The 14,681-nt window shown below is 61.8% G+C and overlaps 6 protein-coding genes across 6 annotated transcripts; 2 read left to right on the forward strand and 4 right to left on the reverse strand.

The window, feature by feature from the left end:
- Positions 1 to 853: 853 nt before the first annotated feature.
- Positions 854 to 3,115, forward strand: PAN0_005c2520 (oligopeptide transporter; the record flags this gene model as incomplete). The annotated part of the gene is made up of 1 exon (XM_014801762.1): positions 854 to 3,115. One exon carries the CDS (start codon positions 854 to 856, stop codon positions 3,113 to 3,115), a length of 2,262 nt encoding a protein of 753 aa, XP_014657248.1.
- Positions 3,116 to 3,429: 314 nt separating this feature from the next.
- Positions 3,430 to 4,140, reverse strand: PAN0_005d2521 (uncharacterized protein; the record flags this gene model as incomplete). Its single annotated transcript, XM_014801763.1, has 2 exons — positions 3,430 to 3,545; positions 3,606 to 4,140. 2 exons carry the CDS (start codon positions 4,138 to 4,140, stop codon positions 3,430 to 3,432), a joined length of 651 nt encoding a protein of 216 aa, XP_014657249.1.
- A 1,012-nt stretch (positions 4,141 to 5,152) lies between these two features.
- Positions 5,153 to 6,295, reverse strand: PAN0_005d2522 (GroES-like protein; the record flags this gene model as incomplete). The annotated part of the gene is made up of 1 exon (XM_014801764.1): positions 5,153 to 6,295. The coding sequence occupies one exon, from the start codon at positions 6,293 to 6,295 to the stop codon at positions 5,153 to 5,155; it is 1,143 nt and encodes a 380-aa protein (XP_014657250.1).
- A 437-nt stretch (positions 6,296 to 6,732) lies between these two features.
- On the forward strand, positions 6,733 to 8,790 carry PAN0_005c2523 (epsilon DNA polymerase; the record flags this gene model as incomplete). Its single annotated transcript, XM_014801765.1, has 3 exons — positions 6,733 to 8,475; positions 8,553 to 8,689; positions 8,772 to 8,790. The coding sequence occupies 3 exons, from the start codon at positions 6,733 to 6,735 to the stop codon at positions 8,788 to 8,790; spliced, it is 1,899 nt and encodes a 632-aa protein (XP_014657251.1).
- Positions 8,791 to 8,959: 169 nt separating this feature from the next.
- PAN0_005d2524 (glycoside hydrolase family 18 protein) lies at positions 8,960 to 10,105 on the reverse strand (the record flags this gene model as incomplete). Its single annotated transcript, XM_014801766.1, has 1 exon — positions 8,960 to 10,105. One exon carries the CDS (start codon positions 10,103 to 10,105, stop codon positions 8,960 to 8,962), a length of 1,146 nt encoding a protein of 381 aa, XP_014657252.1.
- A 1,243-nt stretch (positions 10,106 to 11,348) lies between these two features.
- Positions 11,349 to 14,192, reverse strand: PAN0_005d2525 (uncharacterized protein; the record flags this gene model as incomplete). Its single annotated transcript, XM_014801767.1, has 1 exon — positions 11,349 to 14,192. The coding sequence occupies one exon, from the start codon at positions 14,190 to 14,192 to the stop codon at positions 11,349 to 11,351; it is 2,844 nt and encodes a 947-aa protein (XP_014657253.1).
- Positions 14,193 to 14,681: the final 489 nt, after the last annotated feature.

A 14,681-nucleotide genomic window follows, 5' to 3' on the forward strand; every position in this document is an offset into this window, starting at 1 on the left:
TGGCTCCGACTCGAACCGCAGGTTGGAAACCGCTTATCGTCCAGTACGAAATTTCCCGCCACAGAGAGAAAGAGAGCGCCAAAAAGAAGGGCAGGAGCGAGGCGAGAGGGAAGTGCGGATCCTGGGTGACAGCAAAGAGGCAGCTTCTGCGCTCTTTGTCCGTCCATCAACAGTGCTGGCTGCATGCAAGGTCAGTCGTGCCTCGAGCATCGGAAGCTTGGCACCCATACTCGCCACTCGCCATGCACCCACGGTGTTCAGTGGTACGCCGCTCGCCACCTCCTCTCCCCCGCCCTGCTCACCGACGGGGGGCCTGGATCATGCATTGCATCTGCACCTCGTCCCTGATCCAGCTTCCTGACATTCGCAACACTCTCCTCCGCTTTGCAATGCCAGCCAATCGCACGTTAACCATCGCTGGATGATAAGCCAAAATCCCCCCATGCGAGCACAACGTCCATGTGTCACCCGGTATCACAAGGCTCCCCAACGCTCACAGCACCATCCACATCGCGGATGAGACCATCTCTACCCAATCGCAGCTCCGCCTCTCCTCTCCGCTCCGTCCCTGCAGCTGCGCGCACACATCCCATTCGTCCCTCACCAGCAAACTCGCTAAACCTGCATCAACCCTCCGCACCGATCTTGGCACTTTTTGCCTCGCTCTCGGACGGCGCGCCTCCGCACCCGCCTTGCTTCGGTCATCCCTTCCTATCCTAGCCCTCCTCCTTCGTGACTCAACCTCGGCCCTCCAGCTATATTAATACCGCCTTGGTTGTCTCGTAGCCATTTCCTTTTCCCCCAAGCCTCATTCCCTCTTTTCTTCACATCCCTTCGAGGAGCCCGCTTCACCATGGCTGCGCCCACCCCCACCTGGGGCCAGATGCACAACGAGACCAACGAGATCTCCGAGACGCACCCGCCCAACTACCAGCAGCAGCACGGCCTCACCACCTACTCGCCCGACGATGACGAGAAGAAGTCGCCCGTCTCCTCCCAGGAGGGCCTCGACTCCCAGCTGCCCGTGACCGGCTACTACGACGCCGAGAAGAAGGCCGTCGCTGGTGACGAGGACTACGTCGCCGAGGACCCCAGCGCCGGTCTCCAGTTCGACCTCAAGTACTTCCCCGAGGAGACCACGCAGCTCACTGTGCGTGCGCTCGTGGTCGGTACCGTGCTCGGATGCGTCATTGCCGCCTCCAACGTCTACCTCGGCCTCAAGACCGGTTTCACCTTCGGCGCCTCGCTCTTCGGCGCCATCCTCGGCTACTCGATCATCAAGATCATGCAGAAGGCGCTCCCCGAGAAGCTCGGCGGTGGATTCTTCGGTCCCAAGGAGAACTGCACTGTCCAGACCTCGGCCACCGCCGCCGGTTCGCTGACGGGCATGTTCGTCGCTGCCGTGCCCGCCATGTACCAGCTCGACCTGCTCCACGACCCGCTCAAGGACTTTGCGCGCCTCATCACCTTCTCGGCCGTCTCGGCGTACTACGGCGTGTTCTTCGCCATCCCCCTGCGCAAGTTCTACATCCTCAAGCAGAAGCTCATCTTCCCCTCGCCCACCGCCACCGCCTACACTGTGCGTTCGCTCCACGCCCCCGGCGGAGAGGTGAGCGCCAAGAAGCAGTCGCGCGCCCTGCTCTACTCGTTCCTCGGCGCCTTCGTCTTCGTCGTGGTCAACCAGTACGCTCCCGGTATCCTCATGGACTGGCACATCTTCTTCTGGCTCTACAAGTGGGGCTGGAAGAAGGCCATCGTCGTCGACAACTGGGGCTGGTGGATCGAGTGGACTCCCGCCTTCCTCGGCGCCGGTATGCTCTCGGGTATGAACGCATCTTACTCGTTCCTCGGCGGTTCCTTCCTCATGTGGGCCATGATCGGCCCTGCCATCATCGCTACTGGCCAGGCTACCGGCCGTCATTCAGGAATTCTTGTCGAGCCTCCGGTAACACCTGAGCCGCTCCGATGGGGCTACACCTCAATGGGCTTCGACCCAAACAAGGCGCCGCTGCATGCCGCCTCACCGAGGTACTGGGGTCTATGGCCCGGTGTGCTCATGATGTTCGCCTACTCGTTCGCCGAGCTCGCCATGAACGGTCCTACTCTTTACCGCGGCATGCGCGCCGGTGCGATGGAGCTCTACTGCAAGGTCACCAAGAAGGAGGTGCCCATCTACGAGGATGCCATCCCGGATCCCGTCGAGAAGCAGGACCAGGTGCCCGTCTGGGCCTGGACCGGCGGTCTCGCTCTGTCGGTCGTCTTCACCTGCCTGGTGTGCACGCTGCAGTTCCACATGAACCTCGGCAACGTCATCCTCGCCATCATCCTCGCCTTCATCTTCTCCTTCGTCGGTGTCCAGGCCTCGGGTGCTACCGACACCAACCCGGTCGGTACCATCGCCAAGGCTTCGCAGCTCGTCGTTGGTGGTGCGCTCCGTGGACAGGGCAAGGTTGGTAACCCAGGTCTGCTCGAGAACCTGATCGCCGGTTCGATTGCCTCATCGGCTGCATCGCACTCGGTCGACATGGTCGGTGACCTCAAGACCGGTCACCTCCTCCGCGCTAAGCCTCGCAACCAGTTCTGGGCCCAGATCTTCGGCTCATTCTTCTCGATCTTTGTCTCGACCGGTCTGTTCGTGCTGTTCACCAAGGCCTACCCATGCATCATCGACAAAGACGCCGAGTCTTGCCCCTTCGCCGCCCCCTCGGTGGCTGCCTGGAGGGCCGTCGCTGTGGCCGTCATCTCGCCCAAGCTCCCCGTGAGCCTGTCGTCGGGCATGACTGCTATCGGCTTCGCCATCGTCGCCGTCGCCACCGTGGTCGCCAAGTACACCATCATCCCGCAAAAGTACCACGTTTACGTGCCCAACTGGAACGCTGTTGGTCTCGGCTTCGTCGTGCCCCAGACGTACTACCCCATTGCCATGTGCATGGGTGCCACCTCGGCGCTCTTCTGGAAGGCCAAGCGCCCCCAGTCGTTCGACCTGCTCGCCTTCGCCATTGCCGCCGGTCTTATCGCCGGTGAGGGCATGGCGGGTGTCTTCAACGCCATCCTCACCATCGTCAACGTCGACGGCAGCGTCTACGGCACCACCGTCGCCATTCCCCCCTGGTAGTGGTCTTTCGTGTCACGGGCTCCTGAATCCAAGCATACCCTTGTTATCCATCTTTCATTTGTCTGTCGTTTGTGTTTGGACTTGTGAAGTGAGCAGAACGTGGCGTGGAATGAGACACGATCCAGTGATACGCCGGTCACTTTGGACTTGGCCGCTAACAGCGGCTTGTCAGCACACAATCGACGCGCGCCCGGCTTCATGCCCAGTCTGATATCAATGTTCACGCACTCGTCTCACGCACGCAGCTTGACTAGCGAACAACGGACCGCATCTGATTCTGATACTTTGGTGACGACACACCAGTGCACTGCGCACTACTCTTCGTCGGGGACAACGCTGACGATGGTGACGTTGCGCTCCTCGAATGCGAGCCAGGTCTGCGTTCCCACCAGGCTATCGAGCGAGCCGGGGCTATCCACGCGTTCGAACACTGTGACCCCACATCAAGTCAGCCACCGATCCACACTCTACTTCTGGAGATTCAACTTACTGGTAAGCTGGTGGCCCTCGTCGGTGAGGAACCTCCTCGGGCGGTGCTGTGTTCCAACCACCGGCGATCTCTTAATAAGCTCATTGCCGGTATTCGTGCACGAACCACCGCAGTACTGCAGGCCGGACGTGGAGGCGAAGGCGACATTGTACGCGTCGCCATCGACGATCGAGTTGGCGGTGTAGAAGATGCTGAGCGTCCCACCCTGGCGCGAGTTCTCGGTCGACGGCACACAGCGCGTCACACTACCAGCGCCGCCCTCCTGCGACGAGGCGTAGGGGTATTCATCGCACGAGTTCGAGTCTGTGGGATTGTTGGCACAGCGGTTGGGCGACTTGCACGCCGTGTTGGCGCGGTTGATCGAGGCGTTGGCAGAGTCGCGGTGCAGCGTAGTCGGCTTGCCCGCACACTGGATGGCGTAGCAGTCGTTTGAGCAGATGTTGGGGACCCGAGTGCAGTCCCAGGTGAGTGTCGCAGCGTGTGCAGATGCCGCGCCCAGAAGCGCAACTCCAGCGAGGAAGAAGCCAGCGCGCATGGTGATAGTGTCGAAGAGGAGGGTCGTAGGGAGGAGAGAGATGTGGCTCAGTGATGCTGTCTTTGCTCAGCCTGGGCGAGGTTGCCAGCTTATATCGACCCAACGGCATGAATCGACCCTCGATCTTCTCACTCGGACCCCGTTGTCGACGTTGGCAAGTGTGTGCACCTAGCCACGTTGACGCCTTTCATGCGCTGCTCCGGCGGGAGACCTGCGCGGCCATAAGCGACCCCACCCAACGTGCGCATCCCCACCGTCGCAAGCCATGAAAGCCAAGCTCAAGCTCCGCCGAGGTACGGGCAGCTCGGCGTGTCTCTTGCGGCTACCGTCTTCCGAGCGCCCGAGAGCTTGTCGTATCGACGGCACTGCAGGCCAAGCTGATTAGCACCACACGTTTTGGCTTCGGCAAAAGGGTCAGGGTTCGGGTGGCTCGCTTGACACGGCGCTCGGCTAAGGGTCCAACGTGGACCCGTGCCAAGAAACCTTGCTCGTCCTTCCCTTTCCCCCACGCCGGTGCGGTTGGGATGGAGGCAAGCGAAGGGAGCTAGTCGCTGCCCTCGCATCCGGCACAGCATCTTCCGAAGCCCTCTGTCCCAACACAGATAGACTCAAGCGGTGATAAAGCCCCCGCACCGTAGCCTTGGAACGCGCTGCGGTGACAACGTGCGCAGCGGCGTGCAGAACGTCTTCTGACCCCGAGGTCAAGGTAACCTGAAAGGAGCATAGGATAGCATGGATGCTCGGAAGAGCTAAAGCATTCGGCTAGCGTTACAGCGGCGCAACGCCGTGCGCCTATCGTTGATCATGCTTCATGCTCGTTTCTTCTGTTGGAAGCCGTGGCGGCGGAGCTGGATCTAACACACTCACTGATGGCCCAAGCCCTGACCAAGGTCTAGCTAACCTCGCCTATCCTCCTGTGACCGAGCGTGCCTTTCAAGCACCATGACATACGTTCAGTGTGTCGCATGTGTCTACAAGCTGTGTTTGCGTGGCGGAGAATGGTGTGCTTGGTCTACAAATCGGAGTTGACGCGGAGCACCATCTTACCTTGATGACCAGGCTTGGCGTAATCGGCGCGCATCTTCTCCACATCCTCGAGCGGGTAGGCGATGGTCTTGACCTGGATCTTGTGCTTTGCGACGAGCTGGCACATTTCGTGCGTGGTCTTGGGGTCTCCCAACAGGCTGCCCTTGACGGTAATATCGCGAAAGATGAAATGGTTGTAGTGGATGGGGATCGGCTCGTTTGGCTGGCCCACGACCATGCACAGACCATGATTCTTCGTCACCGCCAAGCCGAACTCGTACGCCGGGATGACATCTGTCGCCATGATAGTCGCATCAGCCCTTTGGCCACCGAGCTGCGTATCCACAAGCTCGTTGACAGCCTTGTCGTCGTGGCCATCGACGTTGCCCGAGTTGACGGTCTTGTCCGGCGGGAAGGGAAGAGACTTGCACATCTCGAGCGGCGCATCTCTGGCGTCAAAGAGCCACACGTTGTATCCGAGACACTTTGCGAACTGCACGCCGAGGTGGCCCAGAGCGCCTGCGCCGACGATGGCCAGAGTCTGGCCGCGCTCGAGGTTGCAGTTGGCGATGGCGGTGTAGATGGTCGCGCCGGCGCAGAAGAGCGGTGCGGCCGAGTCAAAATCGAGCCGGTCGGGCAGCACGACGCACGATCGGTAGTCGGCACGCATGTATTCGGCAAATGCACCGTCGGCGGTGACGCCAACCATGTCCTGGTCGGTGCAGTACTTGGGCGTGCCGCGCTGGCACTCGGCGCACTTGCCACAGTAGTCGCGGAAGGTGATGCAGCCCACGCGGTCTCCGAGCTTCAGCGGCCCTCCCGAGCCGTTGCCGCCTGCGGGACTCGAGGCGGCGTCGGTGCCGAGGCCGACCACGACACCCGTGGGCTCGTGCGAGGGGATGAGCGGGAGAGGGTTGCGTGATTTCGAGGCGAACTCGCCACGCGCCACCATCATCTCGGTGTGACAGTAGCCTGCGGTGGCGATGCGGATGAGCACATCGTTGGGTCCGACCTCGGGAACGGGCACGTCGTCGCGCAGCACGTACGGAGGATCGGCGTTGAACTCTTCGATGCGCAGAGCGCGCATCAGCTTGGGCACGTCCGGTGCGACGGTGCTGGAACCTGTCATTGTGTAGAAGGCGGCTCAGAGATGGTGATGAGAAGGACAGGAATGAGGAACAAGGTGCACACTTCGATACTGGATTCGGCACGACAAGCGATGTGCGGCAATGCACCCGTCGATGCTCGCCGTCGTTCTCCGGTGAGCCTCGAACCAGGCCTCTCGCCATGATGTCGTTTGACGTCGTTCGGCCTCCACATCCTCCGACCCACGGTATGACCGGCGATGCGTAATTGCGCCGGCACGACATCGGGGCATCGATCTGCTTCTGGCTGCGATCCCGATGTGGATTCGCGTAAATTGGGCCGAGACGCGTTTGGTTCGCGGCGCATTTCTCGCGCTTCGCCGGCGGAGAGACCAACACACATTCTTTGTGCAACTGGTGGCTCAGCTCTACCTGCCTCACCACCACCTCCATCCTCTCTCTCGCCATACACACACCCAACATGCCCGCAGCCGTGGTGGTGCCGCCACCGGAACTGCGCAGGACCATCCTGCGCGTATTCACCACCAAACACTCGCTGCAGCTCCATTCGTCCGCCATCACGTTTATCGCCTCGACGCTCGCCGAACACGGCCTGCTCGACCAGCCGCTCGAGTGGGAGGAGGCCATCGATGCGCTCGCACAGGGCGTCGTCGACAACCAGGCGGACCTCGATCCGCACGCCCCCTCCGGCTCGCGCTCGGCCCTGCAGGCACGTAGCGCTGCACATGCTGCCGACGACCCGGATGCGGGCACGGATGTGGTGACTGCCGCCGCACTCGAAAAGGTCTACTCGCGCCTGGTCGTTGCGGACTCGGCAGCGCATACGCAGCCTGGAAGCATGTCGGCTGCTACCGGCGGCGCGCATCGACATCCACACGAGCTTACCGACGGCGAGCTGCCCGACCCGCACCGCTACTTTGGCGTGCACTCGGCGTTGAGCCAGCCCAAGCTCGCCTTCGATCCCATCCGCAAGGTGTTTGAACCGGCCTCGGTGGCGTCCACTGTGCTCCCGATGGCATCTGCGCGCTCCGCTTTCCCGCGCCAGCGCTTCCACATCCTCAAGAGCGTCGTGCTGCGCAACGAGAACTTCTGTCCGCCGCTCGCCATCCCCGCCGCAGGCTCGTCAGCAAAGGCCGAGCCGGACTCCTTCATGAAGCTCACCTCGACCAAGAACTTGCTCGGCCGCCAAGGCCAGCGGTTCCTGCTGTTCGGCATGCTGAGTACATCGTCCGATGGCAGGTATGAGCTCGAGGATGCCGATGGATGTGTGGGGTTGGATCTCGAACACGCCATTGCGGGCGAGGGCATCTTTACTGAGGGCAGCTTCATCCTGGTCGAGGGCGAGTATACGGTGGAGGAGCGCATCCGCGTGTTTGCGATTGGTCATCCGCCGAGCGAGACGCGCAAGCAGGCGAGGGCGATGCATGCGCATACCGACTTTCTCGGTGCGCCACAGCCACCGGTCGTCGCACCTGCCTCGGCAGCCAGTAGGAGCGCTGCTGGCTCGTGGAGGGGAGCCATATCGGTCAAGGACGAGGCGGCATTTGCGGTGCACGAGGCGAACCACTCGGATCTGTGCTTTGCCATCTTTAGCGACGTGCATCTCGACCATGCCAAGACGCTCGTGGCGCTCGCGGCGGTGCTGCAGGGCTATGTGGATGCCGAGTTCATCCCGTTCGCGCTCGTGCTGTGCGGCAACTTTGCCAGCCACCAGGTGAGCTCCGACGACTTGGTCGAACGATACCAGGCCGGGTTCGCTGCGCTTGCAGACACCCTCGTCAGCTTCCCCGCCGTGCTGCGCAAGAGCCACATTGTGCTGGTGCCGGGACCGCAGGATCCGTTCCACACCTCGCTCGTGCCGCGTCCGCCGCTGCCGCAACTGCTCGTCCAGCCGCTGCTCACCCGGCTCGCGCCGCTCGGCGCGACCGTGCATTTGGCTTCGAATCCGTGTCGCATCTCGTACTTCTCCCAGCACATTGTCGTGTACCGCGACGACACCATGACGCGCTTCCTGCGCAATACGGTCAAGATCAAGGACGACGAGTTGGACACCGACCAGCGCGAGCGCGAGGAGCGAGACCTCAAGAAGTTCCTCGTGTCCACAGTGTTGGACCAGGCCCATCTTGTGCCGCTCGCCCAGAGGACCAGACCCGTCATGTGGGACCACGACCACGCTCTCAGCCTCTATCCCATGCCAACCGCCGTGAGTCGCATGCCAACGGAGACACTGTGGGACAAGCACAGGAACACTGACATTCTTTCGACACTGTGGCGGTGCAGCTCGTGTTGGCAGACGCATACGATCGGTACGAGCTCACCTACGAGGGATGCCACGTGGTCAATCCGGGATCGTTCCGCATCGGCAGCTCGTTTGCGTGGTCAACGTACTATCCTGCTTCGCATCGATCCGAGCCGAGGTAAGTGCAGAGCCTGCGCACACCAAAACCACACAGAACTCAAAGCTGACGCTCGTTGCCTTTGCGTTCTCTTTTGCCTCAGCGAGTTGCCTTCGATATGATCGCAGCACGTCTTTCTTGTCTCGTTCTGCATCCACTCACACTGCATCTCAATCACAACACATCCATATCGAAAGGAAGGGGGTGTGGGGGGGCATAACTCAAATTGTCCATGATCAAGAGGCAACATACGGTCGTGGGGGAAATGCTGGGGGAGTGTGGAAGAGATGTCTAGCTGAGGCCAGCTGCGCTGGTGATGACGTTGAGGCGAGCGGGGGTCATGTGGGGGTATTCCCAGAACATCGCACCGGCCTTCCATCCGTTCTGGACGCCGACGTTGAGGCAGCCACCGAGCACGCTGGGGCGCATGAACCCATTGTCCGCATCGCCCGCTACAGCCGGCTTACCCACTACGATCTTGTCGAGGGGTACGCCGGCGTACTTGTTGATCTCAAACACGCTGGTGAGCGGGAAGTTGTCGCCCGAGTTCCAGATGAGTTCGTCGCAGGTATCGTAGTTCTGCTGGTTGTAGAACTGCACGTTGTACCAGTCGATCAGATTACCCACCTGGGCATGGATCTTGGCGTATCCCTCGGGGTACATCTGCTTGTTGAACCACGGTGCGACGGGGGCGTGAGTGATGATGTAGTCCGGGCTTGGAAGTTCAGCTCGCAAGCTGCGGGTGAGTTCAATGAGCCAGTTGGCGGACTTTCCCTGCGCAAAGAGGTCCATCTCTTCATAGTCGACATCGACACCGTCCAGACCGTTCTGCTTGACGAAAGCCGCGATGGTCTTGCCGAGCTTGGTGGCGTTGCGACCCATGCTCTGCGGCGTGTCCGTAGCGCCGAATACGGACACCATGAGCTTCATCCCCGCACCGGCATAGCGCGACTTGAACCACTTCTTGTCCGCATCGCTCTTGGCCGCAAACTTGGCCGCATTGTCCGCCACACCAAACTTGACCGTCCAAAAGGCGAGGTTGAACACGTTGAACCCCGTAATGTTCCAGTAGGGAGGGGCGCCGTAGCTCTGCGCGGCGACGTCCTGGTCACCGTAAAGGACGAAGCGCGGGGCGGCAATGCTGTCCGTGTCGGCAGTGGGGAAGCCCGAGTCGAGCATCTTGACGCCCGGAGCGGTCTTGATGATCTGCGCCGGGTTGTGTGACTGACCGAACATCGAGGTGAGCGTCGACCACACGCCGTGCGAGACACGGGCGGGGATGCTGTCATCGTAAAACTCGGCTGCGGGACCGGCAAGGCCGTTGTAGCCGTTGTAGAGCGACTGCTGATGAGGCATGCCCGATGCCGCAGGGAGGTTGGCAATCGCAGCTGCTGCCGCAGCAACAGCCACTACGGGTGCAGTGGTTCCAATGCGCATTGTCGAACCGGTCGAAAGCTAGGGGGAACACGAGTGGAAAGGAACGGAGATAGACGGCGTAGAGCCTAGAGTCAGGAACAAGGGGGAAAGGACTTGGAAGGGGGAGTGGAGTGGAAGAGCAAGGCTCGATGAGGAAAGGAATCCGAACGATCTACCTCAAAGGACGGGCTATATATGCTTTGCCATTCTTGCTGGCTTCAGACGAAGCGAGCCGAGATCGCGGCGGCTAAGGTCCGGCATACAGCATACAGCATACTGCGGGTGTTCAACTGCGCGTTGGCGGGTTGAGCGTCAACTTCTATCGGCAAGTGCGTTGCGAGCAGGAAGCAGCACCAACTCTACGGCGCAGCTTGACAGCCGCCGCCACAGGGGCGCACCACATGCACCGCACGTAAGCGCCGCGGTCCCAGCGGTAGAGTTCTTGCATGCGGAGCATGAATCTTTGCCTCGCCTCGACGACTAGACGATGCCGACCCCGTGTGCACCGATCGGTCACGTCGGCTTGAACGCCATGCACCCGTCCTAGCATAACCTGCCGAGCAGTCGAGCATTCAGGCCGGTTGTGGAAGTTGAACACCCGCATCCAACGCTCCCCCACGTCACACCCAGCATACTCCGCTCTTCCATCCAGCAGTGCTTTAAATTTTCCGATCCTCAAAAAGAGGCCGGCCGGTGGAAGCCCAACCGAACTTCTACAGGGTCCAAATGTTCCCACCCACTTGGACCTCGTATGGCTCTCACGCTCGCCCCTCCTCGGCAGCATAAATTGGCATGGGAGAATAAAAAGCGCCACCGCCGACGGAGTTTGGAGAACAATGAACAAGAGAAGCCGTATCAAACCCCTGACCATGCCGTTCGATTCGACGTTGGATCAAGCCATGCTGCGATGGGGGCATGTGAGAGAAGAGGCAGATACGCTTGCCGAGCTGAATGCGCATGGCAGGAGGTGGCGCTCTTTTTTTTTCGGCGGGATTTTCTTTTTTCGGTACCTTTTTTTTTGGACTCTCTCTCGGCTGCCTGATGGACCCCGTGGCGCTGATGGATCGACACCTGCCAAATTGAGCCAAATTTCCAAAAATCGACCGTGTTGAGCTACCTTCTCCCCCCACCACCCCGATGCACCCGATCTCCCACTCTCCCTCCAACCTGTCGTGGCGACCACCACGGCACAAGGCTCAGTACAGCAACTCAAGGCGAGGGTACGGCAGAACAAGTCGGGTGCGGATTTCATCTAGTGCGGCTTCTACTGGTGGCGCTGCTGCTGACGCCCGTGCGAGGCATCATCAAAGAGGCCGTGGTGGCTCGCCTCGTAGCTCGCCGACAGACCCACGGTGAGCGAAGCGTCGAGCGCGCTGGCGGCGCCTAGCTGTGCGTCCGTCTGTGCAGCGGGCGCGCCGTACGAATGCGGTGTCGCCGTGTCGTTCCGGTGTAGCGTGGGCGCTTGAGGCTGATGCGCGTTGCGATTCGAGCCATAGCCCGCCACCGTCCCGCTCGGCTCGCCGGTCTCCGCTGCGAACATGCCGTGCAGGTTCGGTCCGCCATTGGGCGCCGAGAGCATCTCGTTCGGCTGAGGTTGACGGTCAAGCATGTGCGAGGTATCGTAGGGGGTAGTTTGAGCTCCCATCGTCGTGCTGGAAGAAGCCGTCGGGTCGGTATAGCCGTAAGCCCAGCCGGCGACACCCGCACCCAATCCAAGATCCAGAGGGTCCGGCACAGATGGCGCTTGCACCGAGAACACAGCCGACGAAGCCGAAGTCGGTGGAGAGATCGAGGAGGCCATCGCCATGTTCGACAGCGCGCCCTCGGAGCGCGGAGTCCAGGCGCCGGCGTCGCCCCCGGACGTGCCCAGCAGCGCCGGCGGCCAGTACACCTCGTTCATCCCGGCGTCCACACTGCGACCGGCTGCGTCGTCCGACCACTCGCTTCCGCCCCTCTCAGAGCCTGTCGGTTCCGACCCCGTCGCTCCTCCGCCAAAGCTGCCCAGCTCGATGCGTGCGAGCGAGCCGTTGGAGTTGCGCCGCGCCTGCTTGCGCGAGCGGCGCTCCAAAACGCCCCTGCCCGTATCGTAGAGCTGCTCCGCCCGCCCCGGTGCACGGCTGCGCTTGGGGCTCGTTCCACCCCACCCGGCATCCACCACCATGCCCGCATCTCCCAAGACCGAGCGCAGCGCCTGATCCAGCTGGCCCGTCAGCTCGTTGGCCACCACCACACGGTTGCCGTCCGGGTAGAACTGCGGCTGGCGTAGCAGCCGGATCGCCTCGCTGATACGCTCGCGTGCGCGTTCGCGCTCCTGCACATGCCCCGCACCGCCCAGAAGCCATCGTGCTGCAGCCAGACACGCTGCACCCATCGACTGAGCACTCAGCCTCAGCATCGATCCGCCCTCTGGCTCCAGGATCTTGCTGCAGAACACCTCGAGCGTCTTGTACGCCAGCTCGGTAGCCGCGGCGTACCAGCTTGCATCTCCGGTCAGAGCGTGCAGCTGCACCGCCCTGGAAAAGCGATAGTACACCACGACAAAGCTCCCCTCGGCCTGACCGAAGCGGTCGAGCCCATAGCGCGGCACGTGCTCGTCGCCATGGGTGGTGAACCATGCCGCGAGACATTCACGCTCGTCGGCCATGAGCTGCTCGGCATTCTGAGAGAGGCTGCCATCTGGAGCGTAGCCGTGCAGTGCACCAGGATGCATGGCGAGGCGGTTGGACTCGCGCTGGACGAGCGCAAAGTCGAGCAGATACGCCAGGCGCGTTTCGTACGCGCCCAGCGTGGCATGGTGCTGGGCGTACCAGGCGCGCACGCGAGGGAAGTCGGCATGCGCGATGCGCTCCGGACGCTTGGCCCACGAGCCATGCGCATCGCTCTGCTGGCTGAGCTCGAGCAGGCACAGCTGCATCCACGTGCGCTGCTGCATGCGCAGCACCGTCGCTTGGTAGCCCGCGTGCACGTGCGGTGCCATGGGAGGCGTGTACTGCTTGGTCGTCGCGCCCACGGGCACGCCTGCATCGAAGCACAGCGGCAACCCAAGCTCGTACGCCTGCGCCAACGCCGACGCCAGCATCCCGTCCCTCGAAGAATCGCCCGGCGCTGCCCAGATGAGACTGACGATCAGCGCCTGCATGTGGTCCACGCTGCAGATCTTGCGCGCCGCCGCACACTTGAGCACACCCGCCGCCGCAGCTTGGCAGGCACCCGAGAGGTCGGGGCGGAAGAATCGACTGGCGATGCCGAGCATCGTCGAGAACAAGATCGGCGACTGCTCGCGCATGAACTGCACCGTGTGCACGCTCGGGTCGAGCAGCGCTGCCACCGGGTTCAGCTGCGTGACGAAAAGACTGAAGACATAGCATGCGTCCGTCCAGCTGCACGCACCCGTGCGCACCACATCGTCGTACACATCGCCGGCGCTCATGCCTATCGCGCGTGACGAAAGCGACTCTGGTGTCGAGCCCTCGCCGCGGTAATGCTGAAATGCTGCCATGTGTGCACCGCCCTGTGGGGTTCCGATGCTTGCAAGGGAAAGGTTGAGCGGGTAGCTGCTACAAGAGAGCACGTACTCGCATGAACGCCGCAGCAAGTCGGGCGAGAGCACCACATTGCGGCTCTCGTCTGCAATGACCTTTTCGAGCTTCTTGCCGCGGTGGTGTTCGCGAAACTCGCAAAAGAGGTCGAGCCGGTTGCACCGCGCGCACCGCGGGTCGTTCGGATTGCTCTTCCAGCACTTGACCTTGATGGCGCGGCACTTGAGACACGCCAGATTCGATCCTCGCTTGGCTCGCACCGCCGGTTCCTCTGCCGTCTCGCTCCCAATCGAGCTGCCCGAGGCCGGATGTGCGGGGTGGACGGGTCGCGCCTGGACCGAAAGGTGACGCGCGCGCGGATCGCAACCGTACGGCTGCGACTGGTGTACAGGCCGCCATGGATCTTGCTGTGCGTAGTTGTAGCTGCGCTGGCTCGAGGTTGGTGGCAGCGGTGGGGCGCCGCGCGAGCCGCTCGCGTACGAGGGTTGTGCCGACGAATGGCCTGCTTCCGAGAGGAAGCCGAATTCGTCCATGCTCATCACGATCAGTGGTCCGGCAGTGATACCCATTGACCAGGGACGTGCTGTGCTCGTGGATGCTGCGGTGCGGGTGCTGGACGCTGTTCAGGTCGGCGGTGGCTGGAATCAGCGCAAAGTTGATGTCGAGCTGAGGGCTTTGCTGCAGTCCGGGCGCGCGTCTGACGCTCCTCGCTGTTGTGCTTTGGGATGATGATAGGACGTGCGTCACGATATACGGCGAGGGAGCAGGAGCACCGTAAAGGATCAGATGTCGACTGAGGATGACGGGAAAGGAAGGGCGTCGACGACGATGCGGTTGGAATCTGGGGCCCTTTTCAAGCCTGACGGAATCGTGGGTGAGGCTCTGTGCGAGCGAGGTGCCAGGAGACGCAGGCACCGAGCGAGAAGACAGTTAGATTAGGAGAAGGAAGAGGTAGATGGTGGCAGCCGGGAGCGATGCAGGTACGCCTGCCAACCAGGTATGTCAAGAGCAGGGGGAGAGACGTAGCCACGCGAGAGTTTCGAAGGGTCCGTGGCTAC

Source organism: Moesziomyces antarcticus, assembly GCF_000747765.1.
Source record: "Moesziomyces antarcticus DNA, scaffold: scaffold_v10005, strain JCM 10317, whole genome shotgun sequence".
NCBI classification, from domain to species: domain Eukaryota; kingdom Fungi; phylum Basidiomycota; class Ustilaginomycetes; order Ustilaginales; family Ustilaginaceae; genus Moesziomyces; species Moesziomyces antarcticus.